Source organism: Carassius carassius, chromosome 16 (assembly GCF_963082965.1).
Source record: "Carassius carassius chromosome 16, fCarCar2.1, whole genome shotgun sequence".
In the NCBI taxonomy this organism is placed as follows: domain Eukaryota; kingdom Metazoa; phylum Chordata; class Actinopteri; order Cypriniformes; family Cyprinidae; genus Carassius; species Carassius carassius.
The window spans coordinates 31,172,849-31,188,075 of record NC_081770.1 but is presented as its reverse complement, the minus strand read 5'-3'; the positions used below and the strand labels follow the sequence as shown (position 1 = coordinate 31,188,075).

At 36.7% G+C, this 15,227-nt stretch overlaps 1 protein-coding gene across 5 annotated transcripts in view; it reads left to right on the top strand.

The window, feature by feature from the left end:
* Positions 1–1,164: 1,164 nt before the first annotated feature.
* The window catches only part of LOC132160127 (arf-GAP with coiled-coil, ANK repeat and PH domain-containing protein 2-like), a 34,321-nt gene continuing 20,258 nt past the window's right edge, over positions 1,165–15,227 (top strand). For 3 of the 5 annotated variants that reach the window (XM_059569841.1, XM_059569843.1, XM_059569840.1), the window contains exons 1-7: positions 1,165–1,556; positions 7,470–7,527; positions 10,136–10,255; positions 10,916–10,969; positions 12,072–12,130; positions 13,689–13,872; positions 14,794–14,838. In XM_059569841.1, the coding sequence (XP_059425824.1) occupies positions 1,504–1,556; positions 7,470–7,527; positions 10,136–10,255; positions 10,916–10,969; positions 12,072–12,130; positions 13,689–13,872; positions 14,794–14,838 (573 nt within the window). In that variant the 5' untranslated portion in view covers positions 1,165–1,503. The remainder of the gene's footprint in view (positions 1,557–7,469; positions 7,528–10,135; positions 10,256–10,915; positions 10,970–12,071; positions 12,131–13,688; positions 13,873–14,793; positions 14,839–15,227) is intronic. The other 2 variants (XM_059569842.1, XM_059569844.1) reach the window with 1 other exon arrangement.

The window sequence follows — 15,227 nt, the reverse complement described above, 5'->3', positions numbered from 1 at the left end:
CAGAGAAATAAGTACATAAAGTTAACATGCTTCCAAAACAAATGCAAACATAATATGGTGTTTTTATGAATTAGTACAATAATAATAAAAAAAATAGACGCAGCACTTTTAAGAGAAGTGTAAACAGGGCAATATGGATAAAAATAATTTTGAATTTAAAGTTTAATTTTAGTTGCCAACATTTGGTATTGTTTTCCCGATAACTATATTAAAAACCAATGACTAACAAAACTATTTTTTATTATTCTTTTAAAGCAGGTATTAACATATTTTATTATTATTTATGGAGTTCTGAAGTAAGAAGCGCATGTGACTCTCACAAATCAAAGTGCAGGTCAGAAATCAACCACTAGATGTAAGTATTTCACACAAAAATACAGTGAATACAACAAACTTGATCATTGCATCGCAGGAAAGAAGGACCTTTCGAGCTTGAAAAAAATAAATAAAATGCATATAAAATCACACCACGATATCTGTGGTATATAATTGGTCGATGACTAATTTCAAACAGCGAAACTGCATCAGTAGTTTCACTTTGACTAGATCTGGGAGTGAACCTTTTCCTCAGACGTGGATCCTGGCGCTTTTTCCCAAACTAAATCCAGTGTATTTTCCAAGCGATTTATAAACGATACCGAGCCAATCTGACGCAATCTGTGATGCTGCACCGAAATCATGAACTATTTGGTGAGGACAGGACTGGGAAGGGACTCGCTCGTCTGTTTCTGGCCGTGTCTCAAATCTCAGACACTAGCAAATGTTCACCGTTCCTGTCACTTATTATTGATTTATTTCTCCTCCAGGGGGCGCTTAACGGCTCAAACGACCGATTTAGTCGCATTCAAATCTCCAGTGTATTTTTATCGAACTAAACACATTTGTACACTACAACGTATATGTATTAACCTATGATTACAATCAGTGAATGACACCTAAAACGGAGAAATACACGCTTTAATCGCAAACGACTGTGATTGGTCCATCCTAATCAGCGCTTAGAAAAGTAACAGGTGGCATCGCTAACCGCTGGACCCTAAAGTAACACCGAGCAGCATTTAACAAAGCCCCGCCTTCCGAAGGCACGTCAGCCAACCCGATGTGAGGCTCAAGATGATTGACGTTCGAACTAAAACTAAGCCCCGCCCATTACGAAACAACGGTTGGACGCTAAACGTCCTTTTGCTCGAATTCGTTTCTGTTCTGCAGGACGAAGCCCGTGGCTGAAAAACGAAGGCTAGATAGGCAGCGCACTTGGATTGGAGACACTGCCTCGTTTCCCCGCATCAGATCAGTCAGCACTCGCTAATGCCGGAGGAACTAGATGTTAAAAACCAGTTCTGCAACTTCATGTGCCTCTGACACGAGCAGGTCACTCTTCAGCGCTCATGTGTGGAGCTCACTCTGGATCCGGGAGTGAACTTTGAGCTGCTTGTGTCTGTACTGGAGCTAATGCTAGCCTGTTAGCTCATAATCTGTGTTTATAAACCTGACCAAATCAAGATGAAGATTACTGTGGATTTCGAGGAATGTCTCAAGGATTCTCCCAGATTCAGGTGAGAAAGACGGTCAATGACGGCTCATTGATTTATTGCCAAATATGAAGATTTTTGGTTTAAATGTTTAATTTCTGTCCCATCTGGTTGTGGTGGGTGGGACCTGTTATTAGGTAGAAATTTGGGATGCTAAACTGGAAGATTGTAGATTCAAACTACAAACAAAATCAAATAAAATTGATTTAATGACTTATCAGCTCTGGACCTTTGAGCAAGACAGTTAAAGGGACAGTACACACACACACACACAAAAACTTGTTACTAATGTATTACTTTTGTGGAAAACCAATGCGAGTGGATGGGGACCGGAGCCGTCAAGGTCTAAAAATGGCAAAGCATACCAAAAACCTGTCGTTATTAATAGTCCGTACGACGTGTACCATTGCAAATATGCCACAAAAGTTTAAGAAAGCCTAATACGCAAGTTAAACGTAGCTATTTTTAAAGCTTGACAGCCTCACTCCATTCACTTCCATTGTGTGTAAAACAGCAGTGTGAAGCTATTTCAAAAATCCCTTGAAATACAACACGAGGGTTGTAGGATATGTCATCTTTTACTTCAGATTATTCCAGGAATGCTAAACCTGTATTAGGTGATTCTGTAAAGGACTGTTTAGTAAGCCTCCTCGAATCGTATGTAGCTCGAGTGAATCTCTGTGGAAGAATAATTTGTGTTTTGGCTCCTTCATCTAACCCCTCCTCTCTCAGGACAACAGCCTCTCGGAAATCAGGAGCAGCTGTTCATGGAAAAAACATGGAAAAAGACGTTCAAAAGTGTTCATTCTTGGGTCAGAGAGCCGCCCTGGGTTTAACTTGGAGGATGTGAAACCGCTGGACGGTTGCTCTGAATCATGCTCTTTCTTACGCAAAGAGAAAAAGTACTCCGTTAACCACTGATGTTACATTTTCTAAAAAAAGAGAGATGCTTGGCATTGTAAAACTGGCTGTGTGATGCCATAGTGATCACTTCCTCAATCCCTGACTGAAATGGCTCTTATCAGGAGTTTATATAAAGACTAACACATTTACAAAGTCATGCAAGTGTTGTTTCTTCTTTTTTTTTGTACTTTAGTGTGCACTTTTCTCCTATCTATGATCTGAAGGTTATCTTTCCACACAGAAGTCATCATTTCACACCGTACAGTTGCAAAGTTTCCACTGCTCTCGTACTAATTTTTCCATTTTCTGTTTGTCTTGGCATTGTGGATGAAAATGGGCCTCTCGGTCCACGTGGAACGTCCTCTTGACGTCTGTTTCCATTTATGTTTTGAGTGCGAATTTATATCCGCTTTAATCAGAGTTTTGTTTTGTTTTTAGTAAATGCATTTCTCTTTTAGCAACTTCTCTCTTCGTCTTAGACTCAAACCCATTGTGTTGTACTTTATTATAAAACGGAGAGTTCGGGTCCTTGATTCTGATTGGCTGAGCCGCGTTCCAAACTGTTGTAAAATACTCTACAACCATACACCTTTGTTTGCATCGGTGTGTTGCTCTGCAAGCACTTTGTTGCAACATGAGGAACTATATTGTTTGGCGGGAGAATAATGTTTTTATTAATATCATTACACTTCATTTGCTCTGTTTTATTTTGTGAAACCTTATTATACATGGAATACGCGTTTTATAAAAGCAGTAACATAAGTTAAAATATTTTTTGTTCTAACTAACAACACCCATTAGCTGTTATAAATTCACTGTAAACCACAGCTTCTTGTGGATTATTGCTTAAATACACCACTGAAGTTAGCAGAAGCTGGAGATTACAAATGAAATGAAGTTAGATGCCTCTTTGCTTGTTTAAAGAACAAATATAAAGACATATTTTTTTGCTCAGATGTGTGTTTTAGTTAACTGAAGGCAACAGTTTGTGGTGGTTTTGAAAGGATAGTTCACCAGAAAATTTAAATTACCCCATGATTTACTCTCCCTCAAGCTGTCTTAGGTGTAAATCACTTTCTTCTTTCAGACAAATACAATGTATATTTACAGCTTTATAATGGCGGTGAATGGTGCTCAAGATTTTAAAGTCCGATAAAGTGCAGCAATCCATCATAAAATGGCTCCGTTGGTTAATAAAGACCTTCTGAATTGAACTCATGCATTTTTGTATGAAAAATACTGTCAAAAACCACACAAAAACAGCATTTTAATTTTTTATGGGTACACCACATGACATTTTAATTTCATAAAATTATATAAACTTTTATTTATTTATCTATTGAAAATGGTATGTAAATGTTTTTAAAGAGCACCTATTATGGGTAAAGAAATGTTCATATTTTAGTTTTGGGAGTCCCCAATAACAGGTTGACATGCATGCAAGGTCAAAAAATGCTTTCAGTATCTTTATAATATGCATTTATTTTCACTCAATGATTAATTTCTCCAAACCCCTCCTTTGGGAACCAGTTGATCTCATTTTAATTTAATCTCGCCTGTAATGTGTGATAAAGCAGCGTTTATGAGCGCAGCGCTGCTTCGTGTACAGTGTTACTGTGGAAACAGCTATTTTAACCGCCCCGAAAGTGGCACCTGGTGGCAAAGAATGAGTTTGCATTTTCATTCAGACCAACCGAAAAGACCAACAAGTGGGCGGGTAATATGCTAATGTTTCATATTGATGTCAACATGAAGCGGCCTGGGATTTGTTTTAAAAATGACTCGTTTCAATGATTCAGAGTCGACTCTTTCTTTTGAAGGACAATAACTTTATACACAGTGCACTTTCAACTTTGAAGGATGTCTTCAGTCACTTAGAGCTGTGTGAAAGGTTTCAGAAATCCATAATAGGGGAATTAAAACCACATGAAACCACCATTTTCCTTTTCAGCTTTGTCTCGGACTCTCTTTTGTTGGCGTTGTGGTGGTTTCTGAATGACCGGTGGCTCTTCTTTCTTCTTATAGTTGGCAAGGATTCACCTGTAAAATTCCCTCCGTGTCATCTCATTACGATGTGTTATTGTTTTCTAAAAATCCGAGGTTTAGCTCATTGGGAACTCCCTCCCCCTCTCATTCATCCCAGATTGTTTCCCAACAATTGCAGGAAGAGATTCACGAGAGAGGGGCTGAAATCCACTGCTACGGCTCCGTCCCAGTCAGGAATTTCTCCTGATGATCTCACCTCCCATGATCCCCCGAGCCTGGCTCTGAGCCAGCTGAAGACTCACCTCCAGATCTTTCATTACGTCTCCCTCCTGGTAGTAATTGTGTTTTTATTCTCAAACACTTAGCGGAAGGTGGGTGTGATTCCTCCACTCAGTCCAGGTGACGAACACATCCCTGTCCACTCTTTAGAAACAGTTCTGCTTTTGATGATCAACGGTGACAAGTAGAGGTCTGATGTGGTTTCCTGCTTCTCAGTTGTTTGGGTCGCCTGTATTGCCTCTTGTTCTTTGATGCTGGTTCTCTTATTAATGTGGTCCCACATCACTAATGAGGTTATCCAGACACCAAACCGTGTTTGGGTGAGTCCCATGATACCTATCATAAACATGACTGGTTATACGTATGCCACTCGAAAATCAAAAGAAAGAAGAAATTGTCCTTTGCATAAAGAAAATTAAGCCTGTATTAAGACCATTGGGCCTCATTAAACATTCGTAATATAGAGGTAAATTCGGAGTAGTTTGCGCGTAAAACAGACTTTCCTGAAAACTCTCCTCCGGGGTTTAAAAAAGCTTCATAAACTTTGATAGTTAAATCTGTGAATGTTATTGAATTGCAATAATTCACAAATGGGGCGTTCGTGCATGCTCCTTCACAATTAGCACAATCCCTGCCTATAAATAACAGCTACGCAAATTGCGTGTCTAGGAACGCAGTGGAATATTCTGGTCTACTTTCTCAGCTTTGGCTCCAGTATATTACATAAATGCAAAAATCAAGGCAGTAACGTATCACTATTAACTCTTGTAGAATATTATTGAATATAAAAATGCAGTAACAAGCAACGTTAACTACTTTATTGTTGTTCAGTTGTTGAACAAGTAGGATGATTGGTCGGTGTAGTATATGTCCCGCCTCTCCTCCATTGATTGGACGGCTGGTTAAAAAGGGATCGTGAGAAGCGATGCGTTTTACACAAAGCTAAACAATTTATCAACTCTCAGATACCAAAAAAAAAAAAAAAATTGGAGCAAGCGAACTTGTAAAATATTATAATGGCAGTGCATCAAAATTGAGAATCATTAGTTTGCCAAAAAGAACACAAAGTTTTTTTTGCTACACGTGGTAGCAAAGTAGTATTTATATCGTACCAGCTAACATATTGAAAATACGAACACTTTCATCAATCTGAAAATGTATGTCAGAACAGCTTTACATGATTTACGCACAAATTAGTTCTGCTCATGTTTCATGAATGAGGCCCATTGTGTTTAAGTTCATAAAATGGAATACCATTATGAACCACTAACAATTATTTTATTCCCCCCAATTTTTTTTCTCTTGAGTTTACATTTGCCTCAATAAATCAATCAAAAAACCTGAAAAAAAAAACCTCGGTCAATGGAAGGTTAGTTCATGTTTTAAAAATGTCTTTATATTTATAGTAATTCTAAAAATATAATTATAGTTATGAAATAATAATATTTGATATTTCCAAAAGCATATTTCTTAAAAATAAACATTTGCATGTGAGAAGACAGTACAAATGCGTTCAGTGTGTAAGAAAAAATGTCTTAGAATATTAATTAAAACTAATGTTGTCAAACGATTAATTTTAGTTTTTTAAAATTTTTTACCTTATATATGTGTGTGTACTGTAAGGCTATCAACGAATATTCTAAATTCAAATATATATTCGAATAGTGAAAAAAAAAAAAAAAAACTAATTTCGAAGGTGAAAATTTATATTTGAATTAAAAAAAAAAAGTGGTTCAGGCAGTCTAGCACAGCGTCACTGCTGAAAGTTGACACGTCTTTCATGGAAGATGGCAGAAAGGGCAGAGCCCAACTCGACTGCTGCAGAGAAAGTGATTTTAACCCCCCAAAATCTAAAAGCCCTGTCTGGAAGTACTTTGGATTTTGGTCTGTAGCAGGTAAAATTGTTGACCCGCGAGATAAAGTTGTATGCAAGCTATGTAAGATACAGTTAGCATGCCATTCGACCTTTGTGTTAGCGTGTGTTGTTAAATGTGTTCCTCCTCATGAATCACACGGTCTCTATGAGGCAATGGCCTAGATTTCATTAGCAGCAGTCGCTTCACTGCGGTCGGCACTTTTCCAACCGGCGGCTCCAGCCAGAGCTGTTTTGGGAAAATCTCTGGGACCAAAATAAGGAGCAGACGTTTTTTCAGGAAGATGTGCTGCAGAGTCGTAACTCTGCTGATTAACCAGAACCAAGAGCTTTGTATTATAACGAGATAACGGCAGAGTTACAGGAAGGGAGCGGTTTAAAATAGACTGAATACAGCCATGTGTTTCAGGAGGTTTAGTTTAGCTGTGTGTGTGGGATAATGAAGAACAAAGGTGATGCTCTGTGTGTACTTTGGGCCCTTCATGAATTTACATATAGTGGAAGATTGTGTTAAATGTCCCATCATGACCGACCGTTTCCTGGAATAACCATAAGTGGATTTAAAATCTATTGTTCGCCTGAAATCATTAAATAAAACTACTACTTAAAATCATAACTGCATGTTGAATACCAGGAATGCGCTGATACTGGTTGATATAAAGTCCATAATTATTTGAGTGTTATGACCGATAACAAAATTCTGTGATTTTTAAATTATAAATGAGGAGTTTATTTGCTAAAAACGTCTATAGAACTCTTTTTCCACAATATTCCACACGGTTTAGATCCTGTTGTTGACACTTCAATGTTTGCAGTGATTTATATCTCCAACGGTTAATGAAGAAATCATGAGTGAGTGATTGTGAATGACTGAAATCCTGCTCTGTCCTCAACAGGGCAATCATCGAGGAGGCGGAGAGCGACGTCTGTGAGCTCGAGTCCAAACTAGACAAGGTACGTTGAGATGCCGAAATGTAGAGAGCATGGCCAATGTTTCCTACAGTAATCAGTTTTTGCCGTCTTTGTCCTACTTTTAGTATTTTATTACGTATTAAGTCGTATTATAATTCATATTATGTTTAGGGATGCAACAATGTATCGGCCACCGATATTTATCAGCCGATTTTTCCTCAATTTATAACCATCGGCCTCATCTGAATGCTGACCAAAACTTTACTGATGTTTTAGTAAGTTTATTGTGTCCTTTTTCACTCAAAAAAAAAAACTGTTGCATTATCATCAGAATACAGCGAATTACACAGCACTTATTACAACTAACAGTTAACAAATATATACAGATTTCATGCCTTTTGCCTTTCATGCTTAATAAACTGACTGCGTGCTTTCATTACCCATATAACTGTGTAGACTAGAAAACCCACTAAAATAAGAGTCCCGCCCTAGTGAAGGAGATCTCATACTCATTTAAACTTATAAACAATATTAAAATGAGTACAAAAACAAATGGGAAGATTAATCATAATAAAGTATGTTACAATAAAGGATTAATATGGATGTAATTTATACAGTGGTGTTATTTTACATTTGTTTAGTTTAGTTCTGCACTTGAAAACTGTTAAACCGAACTTAAAAAGCCCTGTTTATTTATTTAGGATGTATCTTCGTTCTGTTTTATTCATGTAGGCCTGCTAAATGTTAAATGAATCCAGTCCACGTTCATTAGAAATTATTTGATGGTGCAGCAATAAAACTGCTGGTATAATTTAATACAGGTGTTTCTAAACTTGTGCACACACTATTACAAGCTATTTAAAAACAAAGGAAAACAAGAAAAAGAGTGAACCCCCACCCCACGGTGTTGTCGCACGTCGATTATTATTGTTGATTAAAATTTCCCCACCATCACAACTAGAGGGCGACCGATATATCGGGCCGATATTTGTCATTTTTTTATATATCAAACATTTTATGCAAGTATTATGACCAGTGCTTTATTTTTTTGATCTTGTTCTGCAAAATATTCGATTTTGAATTTTTGCGTTCCGCTAGGCCTATTTGTTTAAAAAAATCCGGCATTTACAGAGCATTAGATCGAGACATGAGTGCGTGCGTACGAGGACGAGCGAGCGCAGGTTTGATTAGATGTATTTGGAGGTTATTGCTCACGTCTCGTTCTGCACATATCCAAAGGTTTCCATATTCGCAATGCATCTGGATGTTAAACTATACCGTTTTTTAATGTAAACTAGACGGAAAAGATCATCCTCTAAACATAAGCAAAAAGGCTTTATATTGTTTTATATCGGTATATCGGCCCCCCTGCTTTCCAAGATATCGGCATCGGCTGTCAAAAAACACACCACTAGTTAAGACCTCAGGAAGGAAGCAGCAGCGTCTCACTGTAGTCTTAGTTTGATTTGAGGTCTTTCCTGTTGTACTCCATATCGAGTGTGAAAACAGCAGCGGGACTGTCAGAGTGAGAGCGAGCCATTGTTGGGTCAGATCCAGACCCGCCCAGCGAGTGACTCGGGCCGCTCCTTCACTTCCTCCTCTCGCCGAGGAAGGATGTGAGATCTTGAGCAGGAGCTGCTGCAGCTTGTCTTTAGGAATCAACACAAAAAGATGTGTAATAAATGAGCATCCACATTAACATTATACAGGTGCTACTAGCAAGCACCAAAATAATGTGTGTGTGTGTACATGCATATAGGCTCAATTATTACACCTCTCACACTGTGCACATTTACAAACTAGTGCTGATTTTTAAGAAAAGCTGGTCATTTTCTCAAGTCATATATTCTGTTTTGTTGATTTAAACATCTAAAGTGTGATACAATTATATACGGTGACAAAAAGATCAGTATAATAAAATTGTGTTTTGCAATGCCTTTATAGTGACAAAAATACAGTCATTGTATTTCAGTTAATTATAGTGTCATTTTGTTGCAGCAGTCAATTATGAAAATGCCAGACTTTATCTTTTAACCTAATATTTGTATTTTATTTAGTGTTTAATTTCATTTAGTTTATTTATCATTGCGATTACTTTTTATTCATTAGCAAAAAAAAAATAATAATAAAGTACAAAAAAATAAAGTATCTACCATTTCTCCAAGACACTTTGTAACCCTTTATTTTATTTTATTTTATTTTATTTTGACCACTAACAAAAAGTACCAAAAAGAAAGTTCTGCATCTTTTTTTGTGTGTGTTTTTTGAAGGGGGTGCTGGGTTTTTTTTTATGACCCAAATAGTACCAAACACTTTTCTAATCAGTCAAACTTTATTTTATAAGCAGGTTTTTTTTTATTTTTATTATTGGAATGTTTATTATTATGTTTTGGACACACCAATAACTTTCTAGATATTAAAAAATAATCAAAGTCAAATTTTATTTTTTAACCTACTATTTTTTGACCACTAACAAAAAAAAAAAAAGTGCAACAAAAAGCACAAGCCACTTTTCTAAGCAGTCAGACTTGTGTTTTGCCTGACAGATGAGAACAAGCCAAAACAAAATGCCACAGATTTATACATGTATGTTTTATCGGTTTGTGTTTACTGTATATTCATGCGTCTGTGTGCTGTGCGTTGTGTTTAGCTGGTGAAACTGTGCATTGGGATGATCGATGCTGGAAAGGCGTACAACACGGCCAACAGGCAGTTTGTGAGTGGGATTCGGGAGTTGGCGCAGCAGTCTGCCAAAGATGATGTGATCGAGGTGAGTGCAGACGATTAGCGTAATAACCAATCAGCTCTTATTAGCCTGACACCGGCCATGTGAAAGCATCCCTGGAGTGAAAACTAGTCCAGTGTGTTTGGCTTGCTGTAGTATGATGTGCCAATTGAAAGAGTGCTGTTTATTCAGGGATCGTTTGAAAGCATGCTTTTGAAACATTGGCTACACACCAGCATTCATAGTCTTTGCATATTTACTTTCCTGCTTCTTTGAAATATCCATTGTGTACACTCCATTGTACTATGAAAAGACACCAGTGTATTTCCTCAATAGGCATTTGGTGCAGGTAAATATCCCTTCACTGATCCATCTGTAAGAAACCCTTCATCAACACCAAAGGACATGTTTTAACATTACTTTTTTTTTTTACTTAAAAATAACAAATGTTATTGCATTCAGATCCAAGTCCCTTCCAAAAAAGACATTTGTGATGGTTAAAAAAGAGAGAGTAGAAGAATTATTATTTATTTATATAGGCCTTTAGGTCTTGTTTTGTTTTATGGTCAAATTAGACTTTTTTTTTTTTTTTTTTTGAGACTCATTTTGCCATTTTCTGCATTTGTGCTAAATAACCATACTTTTCTTGTTTTCTGTCCTGTAATCTGTACATAACCTTTGTATCGTTGTCTGATTTCTTCACAGTCCAGTCTGAACAAGTTTGCAGAGAATCTTCAAGAGATGATCAACTATCACACAGTAAGACAATCGTTTGTCATAATGCATTATTGCCTGTGACTTCTCCTTTTTTCTCCCCTTTTTAATCATTTTTGTCCCAAAAAATGTAAATGTGCTGACATGCTGAAAATGTTGACCTCAGGCAATGAACAATTTCCCTCTTTCCTCTCGAGCCAATAGCTGCTGTAGTTTTGATTCTGTAATCTTTTTGTTTCAAATACATGTAGATCAGGACAGTTCGTAATAATTCTGGCAATTCGACGCTGGGAAGTGATTTTAATTTCAACTACTGTACATGTGATATCATGTACAGAGCATGTTTTTATTATTATTATTCCTGAAGTATAAAGGCAGATTCGGCGCTCCTGTTGCTGTGTTTTAGACTGGAGCTCCACGAGTCAGTGTTTCAGTCTGTGGTGAGGTCAGCTGACCTGTGGTTAAAGAACGAAGCACATGATCTTAAGAGCACACATGCATCTTGATGAAGCTTAAATGTGTCAAAATCATGTGATAAATGTAAAGTTGTAGTCAAGACCATCTTAACAGAGACCAAAACCACGTTTACTGTCTAATAACTAAATGTCTCATATTAAATCATTAAATATAGTTAGAATAATAATAAGACACTATATATATATATAAATATATATATATATATATAGAGAGAGAGAGAGAGACAGAGAGAGAGAGAGAGAAAGAAAGAGAGCTGTTACTACTAACAACAAAATGAATCTTTGCACTAAAGAGGTATTACATTTACAACTATTATAACTACATAAATATTGCTGAGATTAATTGTTTATAAAATACAATTTTTAATATAGAAATATCAAGGAAAAATTGAATGATGCTTTTAAGTAAAATCGTCAGGAGGCTGGGTGGCGGCAAATCAGCTTTGAATCATTTAAACTGATTCACTTAAAGCTGATTCTGTGTGTGTGTGTGTGTGTGTGTGTCTACATATGTCTATATGTAAATTTATGTGTGTGTGTGTGTGTGTTTATTTTTATGTGAAACATTACAAAAACATCAGAGTAAGTTTGTAATGCATTACAGTAATGAGAATGCAAAAAGAAAATATGGTGAATTGTTATTAAACTAATTTAATACATTTATTTTGCAGATTTTATTCGACCAAGCACAACGATCAATCAAATCACAACTGCAGGCATTCATTCGAGAGTGAGTATCGTAACGTTACGTAGTTTTCTCAATTTACACGGTTCTGATCCCTTCATTATTTTAGTAACTTCGTCAATTAATACCAAAAAATCATGCTACCAATGTAATGCTAATATGTATTTTAAATTATGCGTTAAATGTTTTCATGTCCAAGTGTCATGTGGCCAACATATCGGGTTTTTTTTTTTTTCTTTTTTTTTTTTTTTTTTCTTTACGATAGTACAGAATATAATTTGAACTCAGGACGCCTGTAGCACAACGACACTATATGTCGAGGCTAGGGATATGCCGGTATCAAATTTTCCTGTTGAGATTAATTGCTCATGCTTTAATCACGGTATACAGTGTTATTGAAATTTAGTTTAACAAAAGTGGTCATAATCCAGTATAACAGGTTAAATAACTTTTTTTTTCTTATAAAAAAATAACTGAATATTTAAATACAATAAAGCAATACAGAAAAAAAATTAAGTTTTACACAGATTAAAGTGCAAAAGAACTACAAAGACCCACTTTACAATAAGACCTCATTAGTTAACCATTAACATTCACAATGAGCAATAGCTACATTTGCTACAGAAGTTATTAATCTTTGTTAAAAAATACCCGTCTTACTCATGTTATTTCATTAAATGACACAGTTGCAACTAAATATTATTAAATATTTGAATACCTAAGATGAATGAATGTCCAGAAGAATTTTTCATTGGCAGTTTGTTAACTAATGAAGCCCTAATGTAAAGTGAGAATGACCAATAAAGAATCCAAACACTTTCAAACAATATCTGGGGCATGTTGTAGTCCAGATTAAAATGAAAACAAAAAGGTTTAAAATAAATAGCCTGTTAAGTCTAAATATTTAAGTATTTGGCACTGCGAAGAACATCATAGTGAATACACAAACCTGAATTTCTATTTAAATATGTTTTAGAAAGTAGTTCAGCTGCTTCATTTATGGGGTTTCCAGGGTAAGGGCTGCATTTTCTGCAGTTTAGCGCCATCTGCTGTCAGAGAGTGAATGTCCTTTGATTCAGCTCGTCTCTCATGTGTTTCTCATGCTGCTTGTTTACATCAGAGCACACACACACTCTTTCAAGCAGCAGCATACAGCGGTGTTGTGCATTTTGACCAGCTGATGGGAATAGTATTCTTAAAATGCATCCCAAATTCTTAATAATTTGTAATATGTAATTATTCACGGTATTTAGAAGTGGCCACGATAACAATATCATTCATATTTATTACCGTGATATATTGCATTAACGAATACCGCACATGTCTCGTTAGGGCACTGCTCAAAATGCAATCGGCGCAGACAACATGCATTTTCAATAGTTTCAGCACCAAAACAAGTTACACTTTACATGTCATATTTTATCATCAATTTGTGATTACAGACCCTCAGCTTTTACAGCCGCCCAACCGATTTGTATCTGTTTATCAGTAGACTCCATACACAAAAGCCATTTGTCCCTTCTCAGCTAAAGCCAAGAGTTATAATGGCACTGTTTCAGCGAGCGTCGAGTGCACATTTAAGGAATGGTATTGCTGTGCGCAGGGACCTTCGGAAATTCAAAGAAGCGAAGAAACAGTTCGACAAAGTGAGCGAGGAGAAAGAAGCTGCCCTGTCCAAAAATGCCCAGGCGCCTCGAAACAAACCGCACGAGGTGGAGGAGGCCAGCGCCACCCTCAACGCCACGCGCAAGTGCTTCCGCCACATCGTCCTGGACTACGTCCTGCAGGTGAGAGCGGCGACTCGGGGTCAACCTTTTTACAGATCCCTGTGCCGTTACATCACAGTCACAAGACGCATGCTGGTGCTATAGATTCACTGGAATTAATACTGTGTTCAAGGTTGTTTGCAAGAGAAAGAAGGGATGTTTTGAAAGAGAAAGAATCTGAAGCTTGTCACACAATGCTTGTGTCCTCTCAGTGCACTTCCTGTGTTCAGCAGTGACCGCACGAGATCAGTTTACACGAGTCCTCTTTGTGAGGTCAGACTAGCGGCTGTAATTCAAACGACTTGAACGTTATCGCCGTAGGTTGACCTTTCTCTCACAATGATGTGTAACAGCTCTGCTGTGTGTGTGTGTGTGTGTGTGTGTGTGGTGTGTTGCGCCCCCTGGAGGCTCAAAGAAAGGACTGCTTATGGTTTAGGAGTTCAGGAAGCAGATGCGTTGGATGTGATAGCAGACTGTCATTATTGAAGCATTAGTGGTCAGTTTGCCAGTGTTCACTTTTAGTTTGTTTGTGTTTGTTTGTCTTTTTTGATATGGCATTTGCATAATTTTTGGTTTTTCATTATTTCACTGTGGCTCAAAATAGCATAGAATTGTAGTCATTGTTGTTTAGAATATGTGTAAGAAGAAACCAAATGTATAAAACTGACTAAACATACTAAAGATATATCCCAATGTGCACTTGTAGATATTGCATAATATAATTTGTCTTTGTTGTTGCTGACAAAGCAAAGTAAAAATGGAAGAAAACAAATAATAATTTCCAGATGAACTCTGATATTCCCCTTTTTGGAAAGTCCCCAAATTAACGGTGACCTCGTGGATTTATTGTTTTTTTTTTTTTTTTTAACTTGATGTCAGTAAAAAGTACCTGTTCTTTGAAGTAAGGAATTGATGTATGTATTTATTTATTTTATTTCTCAGATTAATGTGCTGCAGTCCAAGAGACGATCAGAAATCCTCAAATCGGTAAAATATTTTTGTTCATTATTTGCAGTTAAGGCATAAAGGGTTAGTTCACCCAAAAATGAAAATTGTCATTAATCACTCACCCTCATATCGTTCCAAACCCGTAAGATCATGGTCAGAAAGATATTTTTTTTTTTTTTTTTTTTTTTTTTTTTTTTTATGAAATCCGAGAGCTCTCTGACCCTCCCATAGACAGCAATGCAACTGAAATGTTCCCAGACCCAGAAACGTACCAAGAAAGTTGTTAAAACCATCCATGTGACATCAGTAGTTCAACCGCAATTTTACAAAGCTACGAGAATACTCCTTGTGCGCAGAGAAAACGGAAATAAAATTATTCAACAATTCTTCCCCTACAAATCATATATTTATCGAGAGTACCACGATGC